The sequence below is a fragment of the Heteronotia binoei genome, chromosome 9 (assembly GCF_032191835.1).
Source record: "Heteronotia binoei isolate CCM8104 ecotype False Entrance Well chromosome 9, APGP_CSIRO_Hbin_v1, whole genome shotgun sequence".
Taxonomy (NCBI): Eukaryota; Metazoa; Chordata; class Lepidosauria; order Squamata; family Gekkonidae; genus Heteronotia; species Heteronotia binoei.
The window spans coordinates 53,331,825-53,348,960 of NC_083231.1; the positions used below are offsets into that span (position 1 = coordinate 53,331,825).

Genomic DNA, 17,136 nt, shown 5'->3' on the forward strand with positions numbered 1-17,136 from the left:
AGGCTTCAAATCTCTATGTACTTTCTGGTTCCATATGGTTCAAATTATCAAATGATGTCAGTTGGTACAACCCTTAGTGGGATTGTTCTGCTCAGGTTCTGCATTACAATTTTCATAAAGAAAAACTTATTAAAGCAACAGTATCTCAAAATACTTAGTAGCTTTACTATTAATTTATAATAATCCACAGTTATTGTTTATACTTAGGAACAGTATGTTCTTTCTTTATACATTCCTCTCTCAGAATGACAGCTAGACTTCTAATACTGAGAGCTGGGAATTTTACCATTATTATTCACTTACATTCACCAAATAGTAAATCAAACAACGTTCACAACAATGTATAATTAATTTGTATTCCTTCCTTGAACATCAGTAAACTACGCCTGCATTCAGATAGTTTGTTTGTGATGTGAATGAACTTCAAACATTGCAAGCCTAAACAGTTATACCTGTCCAAGTCAGTTGAAGTCAATGGGATTAGAAGATTGTTTTTCTGTTGCAGATAACTCTGAAATTCTTTTTTTATTCTTGGCCTTTCTTCCCTCCTCCCATCATGTGGGCTGCAGTCAGATGAGCAGTTTGATCTGAAGTCATTGCTGTTATCCTGCAGATTTAAAAATCATGTTCAAACAGCATTGTCAGTATCCTGTTTCCCAGTTACACACCCCCCCCCCCCAGTCTCACCCCTTCTTGATTGTGAGCTTTCTAATACCATGTGTCAGCAATGGAATGTTGTAGCTAAAAAGGCAACTGTGATTTGGGGTTGCATCAACAGAAGTATCTTTTCTGGATCAAATGAAGTGATGTTATCACTTTGCTCTGCTCTGTTACTCCAGAAGTCTGGATCAGAACCAATGCTGAGGTTCTTCTCCTCTCCAACCCCCCCTACCCCCAAATCTCCAGGAATCTGCGAACTTGGTGTTGGCAACCCTAAGTGCTCCCCACCTCCTTGAAGCTGCCACCTTTCTCCATCCACCTCCTCCTCTGTCCCCAAAGTTGCTACAACACCTTTTCCTTCCTTTGAAACCTTCCCTCACTCCTTGGCCACCCTTACTTTTTAAAAAGGTCATTAATATTGTACTCCCATAATGCAGACCATGATCTTGGAAGACCTTCATTGCATTAGTATTGGAAGTTGTTTTGGAAATGTGCATGTGTGCAGATGCACCATAGTTTCTCCATCCATGGTTAAAGCTGGTTTTTTAAACTTTTGGGTTTTTTTCTGCATACCTGGAAATTCCTCAAAACTTGTATAAACTGCTCCCATTTCCATACCTGGCCCATTGCATAGTTTTTAAATCTTCATTCTGAGGCCAAGTTCAGAATTAGATATATGATTGAGTGAACTTGAATTATTGCCCTGGTCACTGCACCATTTCTGCGGGGTTCTCTCTCTCGGCTTGGCTTCGCGAACGAAGATTTAAGAAGGGTGCAATAGTCCACGTTTGCTGCAGGCTCGCTGGTGGCTGACAAGACCAATGTGGGACAGGCAGGTCCGGCCACAGCGGCTGCAGGGAAAAGTCTGATTTAGGGTTGGTCCTGTAGCAGTGCGATTCTTCCTCAATCTCCTTTTGTCCTCAAGACCAGCTATGCGTGCGTTCTCAAAGGAAGAGACAGCCTGGTGGATGGTGTGCCTCCATGCTTTGCGATCTGAGGCTAGGTCAGACCACTGGTGATGGTTGATGTGACAGGTGCTAAGGGATTTCTTCAAGGAGTCCTTGTACCTCTTCTTTGGTGCCCCTCTATTTCGATGGCCGGTGGAGAGTTCGCCATACAGGGCAATCTTGGGAAGGCGGTGGTTTTCCATCCTAGAAATATGCCCTGCCCAGCGCAGCTGCGTCTTCAACAGCAGTGCCTCGATGCTGGTAACCTCCGCCCTCTTGAGGACTTCAGTGTTGGTCACAAAGTCACTCCAGTGGATGTTGAGGATGATGCGAAGGCAGCGCTGATGAAAGCGCTCAAGGAGTCGCAGGTGATCTTCGGGATTAAGCCAAGGTGAAAGCCCATCTGCCTGGGTCAGGTGGGAAATGTTCCTTCTGGCTTCCCTCTGGGCCAGGAATGTCAAAATACCCTGGAAGCTTATTACCTTCTAGGCTGCAAAGGCTGTCTGCCAGCCAGACACTCCTTTCAAGCAGCCCCGTTATCTCCTTCAGCCGGAGCTTTTTATCCTTCTTTCTCCTGCCACCAGCAGTGTCTGATTCCTTGCTTGTACTCTAGTGCAAGCCCTTTCTCTCAAGGAGACCTTACTGCAGAGGAGTCTTTGCTAGTAATAGTACTAGCAACCTTGTACTAGCTAGGGAGCTACTACTGACTGGCCTTCTTCCTGGCTGTTCTTTTCTTGCTCTTGACACTCCTCCTGGGTCTCTTATTAGCTCTGCCACTGGACTGCTGCTGTCCTTAGGGCCGTGGCCCCACTCCACCCCTTCTTCTACCAAATCAGTGCCCTGGACTGTGACAGTTCTGAATACAACAATAAATTTTGGCCACCGTGCCATTTCCTTGCTTTGATTTGACTATAATATCTTCAAAATTGGTCAAAACCCTAATACATCATACAAGTGTAAGAAGTTCCAGATGCTGCATCTGACTTGAAGATATTGATGAAAAGTAGCTTCACCAGATGAATAAAATGATTCCTTCCTTGTGACAATTCATAAATGTGATACATCCATATACAACTATTTATTAAATTGCTCTGATTCTTTGCAAGCCAACCAGAGTTCCAATGAAAAGCGTTTAAGGGAAAACAGCCAGTTGTATAACCCCCAAATTTAGAGAAGGTGAAACACATCTCACATAGGTATGGTTTCTTCAGTTATTCATCTTTGCAAATCCATATCCTGAGAGGGACTTACACTTTTTTTTTGTTCTAATTCCAATTTAACTTGATTTTCATAATCTCTGAACCAATACGTTAGTGCAGAGAATTTAGCTATACGATAACTACATAGATTAGTATAGTTAGTCTTCCTTTTTACACAAAACTTGCATAGCTTTTTTGTTTTGTTTTGAATCCTGGATTTTATTCCTCCCCAAATAAACTAATCTCAAACAGACTTTTTCAGGGTTGTCAAGGGTATTAATTACAAAGCTGGAAACAGGAACACAGACTGAGAAGTACTTTCATTTTTATTACTGCCGTCTTCCCCAACTATAATAAGAGATTACATGCAGGCCACTTATTAAATTGATTTTCAGAGTCTTTTTAAAAAGAGCATGATTTACTCAACATTAGTAGAAAAATGGATAATACAGTATCTCACATTGCTATCTTGCTGTGAGGACAGGTGAATGGGGAGGCACAATTGCCCAGACACCCCCACCCACCCTAGAGTAAGGAGGTGAAAATGTTCACCATGGCTTTTGCCTCCCTACCCTTGCTGAGGGCTACATGTTAATGGCTACAGTGGATCTCATACTGCACAGAAATGAGGGGTTTTGTTATGAAGAACAATAATCTAATCACAAATTTTCATCCCATAACAAAAGTGTCACTATTTTATCTTGGGTGTAAATATAACCCACAATATTTTTAGGCAGAGTGCACATGGCACAATGGGCTATGTGTGTTGTTTGCTGAGGAACAAAGTTCACATAGAGCCTAACTTTATCTTAAGTAAAGAAATATGAATCTTTTATTTAAAGGAACTCCATTCTGGGTAGTGGAGATAGCATTCTAATCTAGCCATGAAGACTGCCCTGCTCTCATGTTGGTTAGGTGAAAAAGAGAGAAAAGGTGTTATCTGGAAGGGAGATTCCCTAGGAGTAGTTATCTATACATCAAAAGGATAGCAGCAAAACAATAAAAAGGAAGGATACACAGGTGAAACTTATCTATCTCTCTATAGTTCCCCTCTGAAGTCTGAGGCTAATAGTCAGCACAAAGTCCTTCAGTAAAAAATCCCATCAGTGTCAGAATGTATTTCCAAGTGTATTGCAGAAAACCCATCTGTTGTGTATTGATTGTTTTGACTGCTGGTTTATGTCTGTTTGTTGACCTTGAAGCATACTTCATTGCCCTCCAGAATCCTGATGCCTACATTCTGATTGGCCATTCTTTTAGAACCAGCAAATCAGGACATGAGGCATTTCTTTCAGGAAATGCAAATTAAGGAGTCTGGAGAGACCAATAGGGTGGATTGCTGCTGACATAAGGGGGCGTGTTTAACTCAGTTGAAATGGATATAAGGAGTAGTGTTGCCTGTTTGTGTTCAGTTCTGCTGTTGTTCAAGAAACATTCTTGCTTACCTCAAGCTGGCTGAACTCACTATATAATACTATCCAATATGAATGCAAAGATTAGAGGGAGTGGGGGGTTGCAGGCAAGGTAGCTGGAAAGAAAGAAAGAAAGAAAGAAAGAAAGAAAGAAAGAAAGAAAGAAAGAAAGAAAGAAAGAAAGAAAGAAAGAAAGAAAGAAAGAAAGAAAGAAAGAAAGACATAACTCCTTGCTTTTGAAAACCACCAGATAAAAAATGCCCTGGTAGTCCCCCACCTTGTTCCTGCCAGCTGCTGCCTGTGTTGGCTCCAGATTCAGCCCAAATGGAGTCCTGTGCCCCCCTCCACTTTTCCCCTCTAGCTTACCTTCCAAAGGGAGAGAGGGGGACAATGATGGCATGGGTCAGTTGAGGCATGGTTGAGGCTGACTTTGCCATTGCTGCATGGGTTTTCTGTCAGGCACTGAGGCAAACACATATGCTGCCTGCCTGCGCACCTGAAGCCTAGACCATGCAGGGAGGATTGCTGGCTAGCTGGCAGTGCAGCAGATGGTATCCACCCCTTTGCTGTCTTTTTGTGGTCTGTGCCTGTGTTGTTACCTGGGCAATTAGACACTTTGGATTGAGAGACTCCAACACTTGCCAGTAACAGAAAGTAGAACACAAGTAGAAAGTAGAAGTTTATTAAACAGACAAGCTTAACTTAACTATATACTATAAGAAATGTTCCCTCTAAGCTGCAGAGTCTTGTGAGCAAAAATTCTACTTCATGAGCTACTGGCATTAAAGTTGTGATCTACTGCATAAACTATTGTGCTCCTGTTGTCTCCCAGGAAGTACTTCTCATCCAGATTTTTTTCACCCCTGATCCAGGAAATATTCTCACATCTGCTCTGAAAAACTCTGTCAGATCCAAGCAACAATGGACTGAATAGAATCTGTAACTTCATGTTCTAGTATACCACTCCCACATTCTGCCAATGGCTGTCTAGAAAGAATATCAGCAACAACTAGATCTTGCCCAGAGTGATGTCAAATGAATAACACATCATCCTCACTCTAAAATGTTGCAGCTGAGATGTGAGGCCATCCTGTCTTTTGTTAATGAAAATAGGGACCAAAGGTTTATGGTCTGTTTCTATCATAAAATGTAGCCCAATTAAAAAAATCTTGGAAGTCATTCACATGTCCATGTGATAGCCAATGCTAATTTTTCTATTTGGACATAACACTTTCCTAATGCTGACAACATTCCTGAGGCAAAAGCAATGGGTTAAAGTTGTTCCATTTTCTTGGTATTATTATAGTACAGTGTCCAGTCTATAACATGAGCTATCTACTGGATCAAAGGTCAACAGAGCAGGTGCTATGATGAGACTTCTTAATTTTCTAAAAGGCTTGCTTCTTTCTTGGGCCCCAGACAAACAGATTATTTGATTTCAGTAATTCATTGACTACAATCACAAGATCTGATGTCTTCAGAAATTTACCATTCCCAGAAATTGACAGATTCCTGTGACTTGTTTTGGAGCTGGACATTTTTGCAATTGCTTCTACTTTACCAGGATCAAGGCATATTTCTCCTCTAAGGAGCACAATCATGTGTCCAAGGAAGCATACATTTTGAACTCAGAGCTCGCATTTTTCGCTATTGAGGGTGACATTTGCTTCCTGGAGCTGTTGCAAGACCTGTGTTAATCTTAATTCATGCTATTCCATTGTAAACCCAGTTGTTATAACATTGCCTATATGACAGAAGACCCATCAGTGGCTTGGAGTACATGATTCACTAGCGTTTGGAACAGTTTGGGTGCAGAAATGCTCCAAAAGGGCAATCTTTTCCAACAGTATCTCCCCAGGGGAATGATGAATGTTGTTAGCCTCATGGAACTTTGTTAAAGAAATTTTCAAAAACCATGGTTAGCATCCAATTTGGAGAAGTTTTTGGCTTTTCTGAGCCATTCCAGTGTGTGTTCCACTACTGACACTGGGTGCCGTTCTCTTTCCACACTTCACCTGGATCAGATCAACACTTGCCTTACTGGTGATAACCATAGGGATGATTAGCAGGCTCATCAACTGGTCCAAGGACCTACATTTCAAAACATTTCTTCCAGCTTTTTTTCTCTCTGCTTAGGATGGAAGATAGGTACCTGACTAGGAACACTGATAGAAAAAAGTATAGAGTCTGGTTTGAACTTAATCTCATATGGAATCTCCATCTGGCCATGCTCTGGAAGAGCATGAGGTATTCTGCCTGTTGAATTGATGGAAGATGCTAGTTGTCCCAAGCCTTTAACCAGCTCCACATTGTCACATGCTCTAAGTCCCAATAGGATCCTTTCCAGTCCCATGCACATAAACTCACTTCCAATTGCCACAAACTCATTTTCCCCTATTGTATTGCATGTTTGCTTTGGGCCTTCCAATTGTACCTAAATGTTTCCCTGAAGATCCCTTCAGGTTCTTGTTAGATTCTAGCATGCACAGTTTTGGATATTTTCTGGATAAAGACAATGTTATAGCTGTAACATCTGCCCGAAGGTACATCTTGAATTCCACTGGTAGCCAATTCATCTTGATGTCTACACCTGTGTTCTACTTGCTTGATTCTCTGTCGTACAGCCTAAGAAACTTGTTGATTAGTTGCAATTTACCTTATTGATACTCTTGCAAAACAGGCCTTTGCAATGTGTTTTTTTTTTTTTCTTACACTTATAGCATACAGATTCTTTTGTGGGGCATCTTTCTTTCTGTATTTCTTTTTGCTACACCACTGGCATTTTCCCTCAGTATACTATGTATTAACATTTTGGACTGCCATTGTAGCTCTTATTTTCTGGGGCCTCACTCTCTCTCTCTCTCTGAGTATCATCACGGTCCAGCTAAGGGCTGCTGCTGCCATGAAGGTTTAATTGTTGCTTCTCAACAGTTTTATGATACCTCACTAAGGTGACTGCCTTTTCCAGGGTAATTCATCATCTAGTGGTAGTCTTTCAGATAAACTGAGGTCCTTGACTTCCACAACAATGGCACAAAGCAGAAAGTAGGAATGAATGGATAGTTCTCACAAAGAAGGGACGTAAGCAGAGCCATTTCATAAGGATTGATATTGGGACTAGTGATATTTTATTTGTTCATAAATTATTTGGAATTGGGGTTGATGCTGAGTAGTGTAATACCCTAGTTTGCAGTTTGGGGGGTTTCATTCTATGCTTAGATCAGTTTCTAAGGTCTCAGGAACTGTCATTCCACTCTGGACACTGTCATTTCCACCCAAGATCTGTCATTCTACTCTGAGGGCTGTCATTCTAGTTCCAGAATAGATTATATCACCCCAAGGGACATAATTCCAGTCTGGAGACTTTCATTTTGGTACCAGAGTAGCTTTTATGATCCTAGGGACTATCATTCCAGTCCCAGAGTAGTTTTCTGGGCCCCAGGACCTTCATTCCAGTCTGAAGGCTTTCTTTAACTCCCAGAGGAGTTTATCTGGGTCCAGGAACCATCATTCTACTTAGGGGGTTGTCATCGCATCCCCAGAGCTGTATAACTTGACCCAAGGACCATTTTCAGCTGTAGATATCATTCTACTTCCAGAACAGTTTATATGGTCCTGGGAGTATCATTTCACTCTGGTGGGTTTCATTTCCTCCCCAAATTAGTTTATCTTTGCCTAGGGGTCTTCATTCCAGTTTGGGGGCTTTCATTTCAGTCTCAGAGCGATTTTATGGTCCCAGGGACCACCATTCCACAGTGGAGGAGCCCAGAGCCGTTTATCGTGTCCCTCCACTCTGAAGACTGTTGTTCCAGGCCCAGGGCAGGTTGCTCATTTTCATTGCAATTGTTCTGTCCTGTTATGTTTTTTCAATTGATCCCATGTAAGTCAATTGGCATTTCCATTATATCAAGTGGGCCTTCAGGTATATCCCTTTTCCCCAATGGGCATTCATGTCATTCCTTTTTAGTATGTTCCCCCTTTAGGAAGCAATAGGACTAAAAAAAAAAAAGTTGTGAATCAAAATGTTGTATATTTCGTTTAACTGACAGCCAAATTTCAAACATCCGGGGCTTTTTTTTTTTTTTTTGAGTCAGGGGTGTGTGCCCTAATATGCAACCGAGTTCCTTCTGGGCTTTTTCTACAAAAAAAGCCCTGCTGACATCAGTTGTATGGTACCCCCCCCCCCTAAAAACATTTCATCTACTTGTGAGAGGACAGATGGCTTGTTTTCTTTATAGTGGTTTATTTCTTAAAAGAAAGGTATTGAAAAAATCCCTGAGCTGACGGCAATCTGGATGTGGAAATGCACTCTGCGCACGCTCAAAGTTACTCTTCAGTGCAACTTCGCAGCTCCAGTCCTCAGCAGGAGACTTTCCCTGTAGTCCTTTTTCCTTTTCCAGCACCTGTTGTGTTGCCAGTGAAGGAGGGCGCGCGCGAGAGAGCCAGCGAGCGTCCAGTAGCAGGCTTGAACTTTGCACGACTTCTCAGTTGCTGGTGCTGCCGCCTCCCGAGCAGGAGCGAACGTCACCCTGCACTGCAGCCGGGAACGCCTGGCTGGCCATTCTGGGCTTCCTGCGGGCTCTTGCTGTTGTGGCGGAGGCGGCTGCGGCGACTCCTCCTGCTGAGTCGTGAAGGGAGATTTCTTCTTTCCACCACCACCTTTTCCCGCCAGACCCGGGGAGGGGAGCGGGAGGAGGGGAGAGGAAGAAAGAGAGGCGAGGAAGTTCAGGCCGCGGAGTCTGTGTGGAGGAAAGGGAGGACCTTGAAGAGTTGGAGGAGAGCGGAGAACTGGGTTGGGATAAGACCATAGAAGGTTCTGTGCGGAAGATAGCTGAAGTGAGCCGGGAGGGCGCGCAAGAATTTGGGGTGGAGGAGAAAATACTTTAAGGGGGGTGGGAGGTAGGAAAGCCTTGAGGTAAAAAAGGGGGTTTATTCTGGTGGGAGGAGGTATTTTTATACTCTCTCCGCGCTCTTGTCAAGCAGACTTGGGCGTAAAACGGAAACCAGGTGCTGCTTGCTGCTGCTGTTGCGTCTGAGCAGCTGCTTGGGAGCGGCTAGCAGGAGCTTGGAGTTTCCTCGTTGCCTTTCCCCGGCCTGCCTGTGTCTTCGCTCGCAGCTCGCTTTTATTTTCCCACCCATTTCCGATCTCCTCTTCCCCTCCTCCCCTGATCAGTCAGGAATGATGCGGGAGAGTGGCAGTAACACGTGAAAGCAAAAGGGGGAAAAAAAAAAATCGGGAGTCCTAAGCGGGGGGGGGGGTGAAAGAAGCTGGCTGGGCAGCGTGGCTGCTTCGTAATAAGGGAGAAGGTGGGTTTTTTCCCTCCCCAAGGGGGCTCTCTTTCTTCCACCCCTTGTGCTTCAGTCAGTCGGGTGATTTTTGGTTCCTGAAGCTGACAGGTGCTCCTTCGAGTCAGCAGCCGCTTCTCGCACCCTTTTCTCCTCCTCTTCTTGACTTTCCCGATTCCACCCCCTTCCTTCCATGCTTGTCGTGCCCTTGGGAAGCTGATTTCAGAGCCCCGGTTATGCTTTGAACTTTAGGGCGAGAAAGAAACCCTGGAGACGCTGGGGGAAAAGACTGTAGCGGGACAAAAAAAGTTTTGGATGGGATTATGCGGAAACTACCCTGCTCTTTGCTGCCCGAGCAGGCTCAGTGCTGCTTTCTCCCTAGCGGTGCAGCCTTCGCGTGGTGGTCGAGGTGGTGAAAAGGACGCGGGGAGGGCTTGAGCCGCAAGTGCTTTGGCGTGTGTGCGTGAGAGTTTAGACCCGGCTTGCCAAATGCTCCTCTTCGGGTTCCTCTTGCTGACATTTGCCCTGGTCAGCCAAAGACAGGGAGCTCAAGCCGAATCGAACCTGAGCAGCAAGTTCCAATTCTCCAGCGCCAAGGAGCAAAACGGTAAGGCGCTTTCCAGATCTCTCTGTGTTTGTTGTGTCTAGGAGACATACAGCGTTGTCGTTGCAGCACACGCTGGTGAAGGAGGAGTCGCCGAGGAAAGGAGGATTTGCATTCCCTTTGCTTCTGCAAAACCTCAGTGGCTGGGCTGTCGTAGAGCAGCTCGTGACAACTTTTCAAGTGCTGCGAGTGTTTTCACATTTGAGCGAGAAGTTGTTTCTGCATTTTTCTTTTTGTTGAGCAGAGCGGGGCTGTAAATACCTCATTGAAACGCGCACACTTTGACGAGGGGTGGGTGGGCATCTTTCTTCGGCAGAGTGAGCTTTCAGATTGAAGCCATAATGAATGAGAGTTGGCAGGTCTGACTTCACTGTGTGTATGTCACTCCGGGAAACTTGTCAACTTCGTTAACTGGAGCAGGATAGGTAAAAGGGCACCAATTAAGAAACTAGAAGACAGGGAACAGATTAACTCTCTCCACCCACTCTCTGTCTTTGTGTGTGGTGGTTGCCGGTGTGGCTGGTCTAATCACTCTCCCCTCAGTTTGTATCTGTCTGATAGTGTGGGTTGATGGAGTATAACCTCTATTTTGCATGTGGTGGAAACAAGCTGATCTGCATAGGAAATGAGAATTGCTTTCAAGTGTACCTGAAATGTTTAGAAAACTCTCAGAAGCAAATTCCCCTGGGCTATGGGTTGAGCAGAGTGGAGAAAGACTCCTTTCATACAGAGGGCAGTTTCAGGGTGTGTAATTTGCTTAGCCTCCGAACTCCATATGATTTACATTATTCAGATTTTTAAGGCCTTTCACCCTTGATCTTGTTACGAAGTCACTTAAAGCAATGCTTTGCAAACAGAAATGTTATATGCCACATGAAACCACCCAATGAATGCAGGCTGCCTAAACTTAGGCTATTAAACACCCTGTTTTCCAGTGATGTATGCTAATGTAAGGGGAAAATGTTTTAGTAGTTTCCCCTTAGCTAGAAAGACGTGATTTCATCTAGGCTCAAACTAGCCAAACAGGCATAAATAAGAGAAGAAAAAAAAATCTTTGCAGTAGGAAAAAATGAACACAGTATTGAATAACATGTCAGTTTGAGGAAAGGCTCAAACTAACAGGAATCCCTGTGATTTTGGAAAATGGTTTTCTTAATATACATTGTATGTTTTGTCTGCTGTTACAAAGCAAACAGAGAATTGAATAGCCTCTTACAAATATATGGATCTGCAGAAAGTGCTTCATGCTATTGAATTTAGCAAGAGAGAGTAATTTTGTTTCTGGTTCCTAATGTGATGACATATGGCACCTGCAGACTGCCAGAGCTGGTGATCAAAGAGCAGCCTTGGGGATCAGTCTCCAACCAGAGCACTGCAAAGGGCCAGGGGAAAGTGATCAAAAGAGTCAGAAACCCAGCTGTACTACCACAGGAAACTAATCAGACTAACCTTTGTCCTCAAGCAGGAACGCATCCACCTTGCATGAGGGTGGAGATCTAATCTTCACCCTTAAACTCTTCTGCAGAGTGGATGTTATAGAGTGTCATGAAATGTCCATGTTGAAAAAACATGAGTTTTTCCAATGAGTTGAAAAAAGTGATACATGTTATAGTTCCACTTAATACTCCAACTGGCATGTGTTTTAAAGTAGAACCCTAAGCATGCTTACTCAGAAGTAAATTCTGTGGATCTTAGTCTGTTCAGCCTTATTTTGTTGGGAGAGTAAACATGGTGACTGAGGTAGTTTGTGGACTACAGCGTCAGTGCAATTGTATGGTTTGTGACTGAGAACTATAATTGCTTCTCCAGTCCAGATGAAATTGTGCACCTGTTTACTTTGCAACCAGTTATTCTTTTAAGGAGTTTGGAACAACATTATGTAAATATCTATACATATCAGATTTTTTCACATGTAAAAGGCTATTTGAGAGCATCGTCCTTCAAACAGGAGAAGGATTCAGCACTTAAAGATGCAGCAAGGTTTAAATATCGAAGAGTTGGAGAACCTGCTGTCAATTGATGTAGGCCTTTTGCTTAGTTTATGGTGAGCTTCACAGATGACATTGGTAGTTAAATTTCTTTTAGCTCACATAGATGCAATTCATTATATAAAAAGTACTTAGCTATTGAAGATGTAATGGAAGCTTGCCATGGAGAGTACTCAGAAGTGTCATCACAGAATCTTCAGAAAACCCAGGTTCAATAAGTGATGTAGGATGCTTTTAATTGTATTGTCTGTGACTGTTTATATATCTGAATTATAGGCTACTCTGATTTATACTTTCTACATTTGTCAGCGTGACATAAATTCTAATGTAAAAGCTGACCTCAAACGAGCACTTTTCTTAATGCTTAAATTATTTGGAGGATCTCATTTACTAGACTAGTTTTTAACCTGACACAGTGTGATTTTAACTTTCTACTGCAACTGAAACATAATGTTGGACACAGCTAGTTTTCCTGAAACCCACTTTGACTGCCAAAAGACTATGCTAGAGATCCTGCATGGGCAAAAGTCATATGGCTGTAATAAGAGAAGAACTTGAGTAAGGTTTAATGAAAAAGCTAGCTGGATCAAGCCCATAGTGTTGTTGTCAGTGGTAGGTTAAAACTTGCTGGCAACTTTGAAGGAAGTTGCTATTCTCATGACACAACACTGTATACTAGCACAACAATGCTCTCTTTTCTCTTTCATGCATGTTTTACTTAGAAGTAAGTCCAACTCAGATTTACTAAGGTTAGTTTTCCAGGAAATGTTTAAAGGATTGTTGATTGATCCTTTGCATGGCACTTACTAGTAAGCTTCATAGGACTGCATCCTTGATCTGATCAATGCAGATAATATTAATGTGTGTACATCTTTATACTATTCAAAGTGCATCATTGTCATATAGAAGATGAGGGAGTTGAGAAACATATGGCTCACCTAAGGCCATCTTGTGAGTTCTTGGCACAGGTTATATTTAAACTAGGATTTTCTAATTTGTAGCTCATTTAGTACATGCAGGGCTATTTTAATAATTTTGTAATTAAGGCAGTTTAGTGGTTAACTAACAATTTTAAATTATTTTAGATGCCTGAAATGGTTCAAGTTGCACAGAATCTGCAAACGTTAGATATTAAGTACCTTTAAGGAATAAGAACTTTTTCAAGTATCTTTGTGAGTGTGACTTTTTAAACCTTGCTTCATATATCAGAAATAATATCTTTTTCATAGCAACTTTTTCTCAGATGATTAGTATGAGAATGTGTGGATTTTACCACTTCCTGCCAGGAAGTCAAATTGATAGGTGTTTGAGGCCTATGTTTGAGGACTTTGGAAAACAGTGTGGTTACATAGTACATCTGTGTGAGCACTCTGGTGGTAACTAGTTAACATTTTATCATAATGCTCTCATGTAAGCTCTTCTTGATAAATAATCTAGCTCATTGTGGGTCAGTAATAATTCATATAACCATGAGAAAAGGTAAATGACTATACTGAAAGCACAGAGAAGCCTGGGTCAGAAAAAAAAAATTGGTTACCCGCATTTAGATTTCTCATAACCTTTTTCATTTTTATTGCTAATTCTTTGATCTTCCAGGTTTCCTTAAATATTAATCTTCTGGTAGTGGCTTTCAGGACATTGAACCCCAAGTACATTTGAAGGAGTTTTATTTCACAGTAAAAGGACAGTTAACATGAGAAAGCTTAAAACCATTGTGGTACTTTGGTTGTTGATATGCAAATTATATTAAAGTTGTAAGGCTGCAGTCCTGAACACAGTTAATGCATTCTTAAGAACACTTTCCTCACTGAGTATACCTGGGTAGGATTCTGACCTTTGTAGGATGGCACTTTAAGTTGATAGAAGTAGTCTGGTTGTGGCCAGGATTCCAGGGGATGTCATTATAGTCTTGTTAAAAGAGAGGAGAGACAGTTATACTATGCCTTTGTTGAAGAGGCTATGCAAAAGTTATTTTTTAAATAAACAAAGTATGCAAGTTATTTTTTAAATAAATAAAAGTAGCAGAAAGCTTTCATACTTTTCACAGCAAGGCAATGCAGAAAAAGTTACATTACAATATGATAGTAACAGTTATTCCTCTTCTTTCCCCAGCATCTGGGAATCAAAGCGAATCTATTGGTTGAATAGGAATTAGTTAAACGTATGATTGATTTCCCTCCACTGAAACCAATGGAACTGAAAAACAATTTTGGCTGGATTGTATTCTCTTTTTAAAGGGGCTGGTCTCTAGTGCAAATGGATAAATGGATACAAAGAGTGCTGCATCTTAAAGGGTTGGAACACTTTTCCTATGAAGAAAGGTTAAAGCGTCTGGGGCTCTTTAGCTTGGAGAAACATGGGATAAAGAAGGTAGAGAAAGAAGTACTTTTCCCCCTTTTCTCACAATACAAGAACTTGTGGACACTCAATTAAATTGCTGAGCAGTTTGGATAGAATGGATAGAGTGATTAACACATGTAATTCACTGCTGCAGGAGGTGGTGGCGGCTGCAAGCACAGACAACTTAAAGAGGAGATTGGATAAATATATGGAGCAGAGGTTGTCTGCCACAGGGTATTGATAGAACTCTCTGTCTGGGGCAGTGATGCTCTGTATTGGTAGTGGGGGCAATAGTTGAAGGGCTCCTAGTGTCCTGACTCCACTGGTGGACCTCCTGATGGCACCTGGCTTTTTTGGCCACTGTTTGACAGAGTGTTGGACTGGATTGGCCATTGACCTGATCCAACATGGCTTCGCTTATGTTCTTGTCTAACGGTTGATGCATTTTCATAGCTTTTTTCCAACCAGCACTTTACTTTGAGTCTAACTCTCAGTAAAACATTTTATTTGGTCCATGTTCCATCTTGATTGATATTCTTAGCTTTGTTCTCATACTGGAATGAAAAGTAATGGCTATAACAGATCTTGCGTTGTATGAAAAAGTGTTGAAATGGGTATAGAATGATTTCTGCTTAGTGGGATAAGGGGATGCATAGTGTAGACCACTCTGAAGGCTATTACTGGCTTCCAATTATATTCCGAGTTCGCTATAAGGTGCTGGTTATCACCTTTAAAGCCCTATATGGCCGAGGCCCTGCCTACCTTAGGGACCGCCTCTCCCCACACGTTCCCCAGAGAGCACTAAGATCTAGTTCTCAAAGCCTTCTAAGGATCCCTGGACCAAAAGAGGCCAAACTAAGAGTAACAAGAGAGCAGGCCTTTTCTGTAATGGCCCCCCACTGGTGGAACCAATTGCCGGAGGAAATGCGAGCCCTGCGGGACTTTAATAAATTCCGCAGGGCTTGCAAAACCACTCTCTTTCTGCAAGCATATGAGGAACCCTGAAAGCGATATCTCGCCATTGAAATACGTCAACTGAATATAGCACCTTAACTTAATTTTAGCTGTAATTTAATGTAACTGTTTTAACTGTATGTATTAATTGTATTTTAAAATTGTTTTATAAATCATGGTATACCATGTCATGTTAGCCGCCCTGAGCCTGCTCCGGCGGGAAGGGCGGGATATAAATAAAAGTTTATTATTATTATTATTATTATTATTATTATTACATTGGAACAGTGAGGATTGGGAGCTCTGATAGGTACTGACAACTAGGAGTTGGACCTGAATGTAAGGAACTGGAGGCAGGGATATAGAGCTGCACACAGTCTTGTGTCTAGTGGAGCAATTGATTCAGCATGGCAGCTTTCCCAACCTTTTTATTCTTCTCATTCTCTGGCTCTGGAATGGGGTTGCATGCTGCCAATTGAGCACTTTGCCTCCTTTGGGTCATCTTGATCTGGGCCTTCTGCTGTTGTTGATCCTGGAGAGTGACCCCTGGGGGGCCCTGGGCCTAGGTCTTGCCCAGTGAAGGCTGATGGTGAGGCTTCCATTGCAGGCTCAGGCAGGATGGCTTCTGGTGCTGCTGGACCATTGTCAGCCGGTGCTTTCGCCATGATAGACTGTTCTTGGTCCTGCTGGTCCTTCTCAACTGATGGCATTGGCTCCTTGGGCTCTTCCTTGGAGGACTCCTAGTCTGAATTGCTGTTTTCCAGTAAAGTGAACACTCTTCAGGTTCTTCCGGCAGTAACTTAACACTAAATTATCATTGGTTGAGAATTAATAGGTTCGATATCAAGAAATCATTACAGTAACAAACTCGCATGATGCTGCTGTTATTTCTTTTTATTGTTCTGCTATATCTTGGATTACTAGCAGGGTTGAAAGAAAGTGAGTTGTGTCAATGGCTTGGGGTTATGTATCTTATATAAGATGAATGATACATAGTAAAGGAAGAAAGAACAAGATGCAATGTTGAAAGTTAATTTGATCTTTTAGATTCCAGTGTGTTTCACGGTAAATGTTGTCAGGGGATCTTCTACCTTCCACAAATGAAGGGAAGGTCCCCTGACAGAGCTTATAGCAAATTGTGTTGAGTTTTAAAAGGTCAAAAAACCTATCTTGCACCTTGATCTTTTTTCTCTTACCTACTGGTGCAGCCTTACTTTCTTCTTGATATATAGTAAAGACATAAAGAACTTGCTGGAAGAATCTGATGCTTCAGTTTTGTTAACTAATCTGGAATTGTAGCTATCTGCAGAAAACATTGCTGTGAATTGGATTATGTCATTTCATTCTCTGCTATGAAGTCCTCATCTTAACTATGAGCTTGAATGTTTTTGTTCACAGATGCATTACATCATGAAACTACCAAAATAGTTATGTCATGGTTGTGTATGTGTCTTTTTCCACATGGATGGAAAAGAATGAAAATAATGTGTGTAAAAAAATTGCAATAACAGGAAGATCGGTTCATAAATTCTACAGAGGGGACAATCTTCTGATGAGTCTTTGTTTAAGGAAGCTGCATGACCTCAGATAAGCAGATAATATTACACAGTTTGGCTTCTGTAAACCTTTGTCTCTAGTGCACAATTGTAAAATAATTATCTAGCTTCATAACTAAGGGCTGCTGTATTATTCTGTTGTCTTTGGCCTTACAGGGAACTTTGCTTCCAAAAGTTTTCGGCTAAACAT

General features: G+C 42.1%; 1 protein-coding gene across 1 annotated transcript in view; it reads left to right on the plus strand.

The window, feature by feature from the left end:
* The first annotated feature begins 8,579 nt into the window (after window positions 1-8,579).
* PDGFC (platelet derived growth factor C) overlaps window positions 8,580-17,136 on the plus strand; it is a 209,376-nt gene continuing 200,819 nt past the window's right edge. Inside the window, exon 1 of the mRNA XM_060246607.1 lies at window positions 8,580-10,111. Within this exon, the coding sequence (XP_060102590.1) occupies window positions 9,994-10,111 (118 nt within the window). The 5' untranslated portion in view covers window positions 8,580-9,993. The remainder of the gene's footprint in view (window positions 10,112-17,136) is intronic.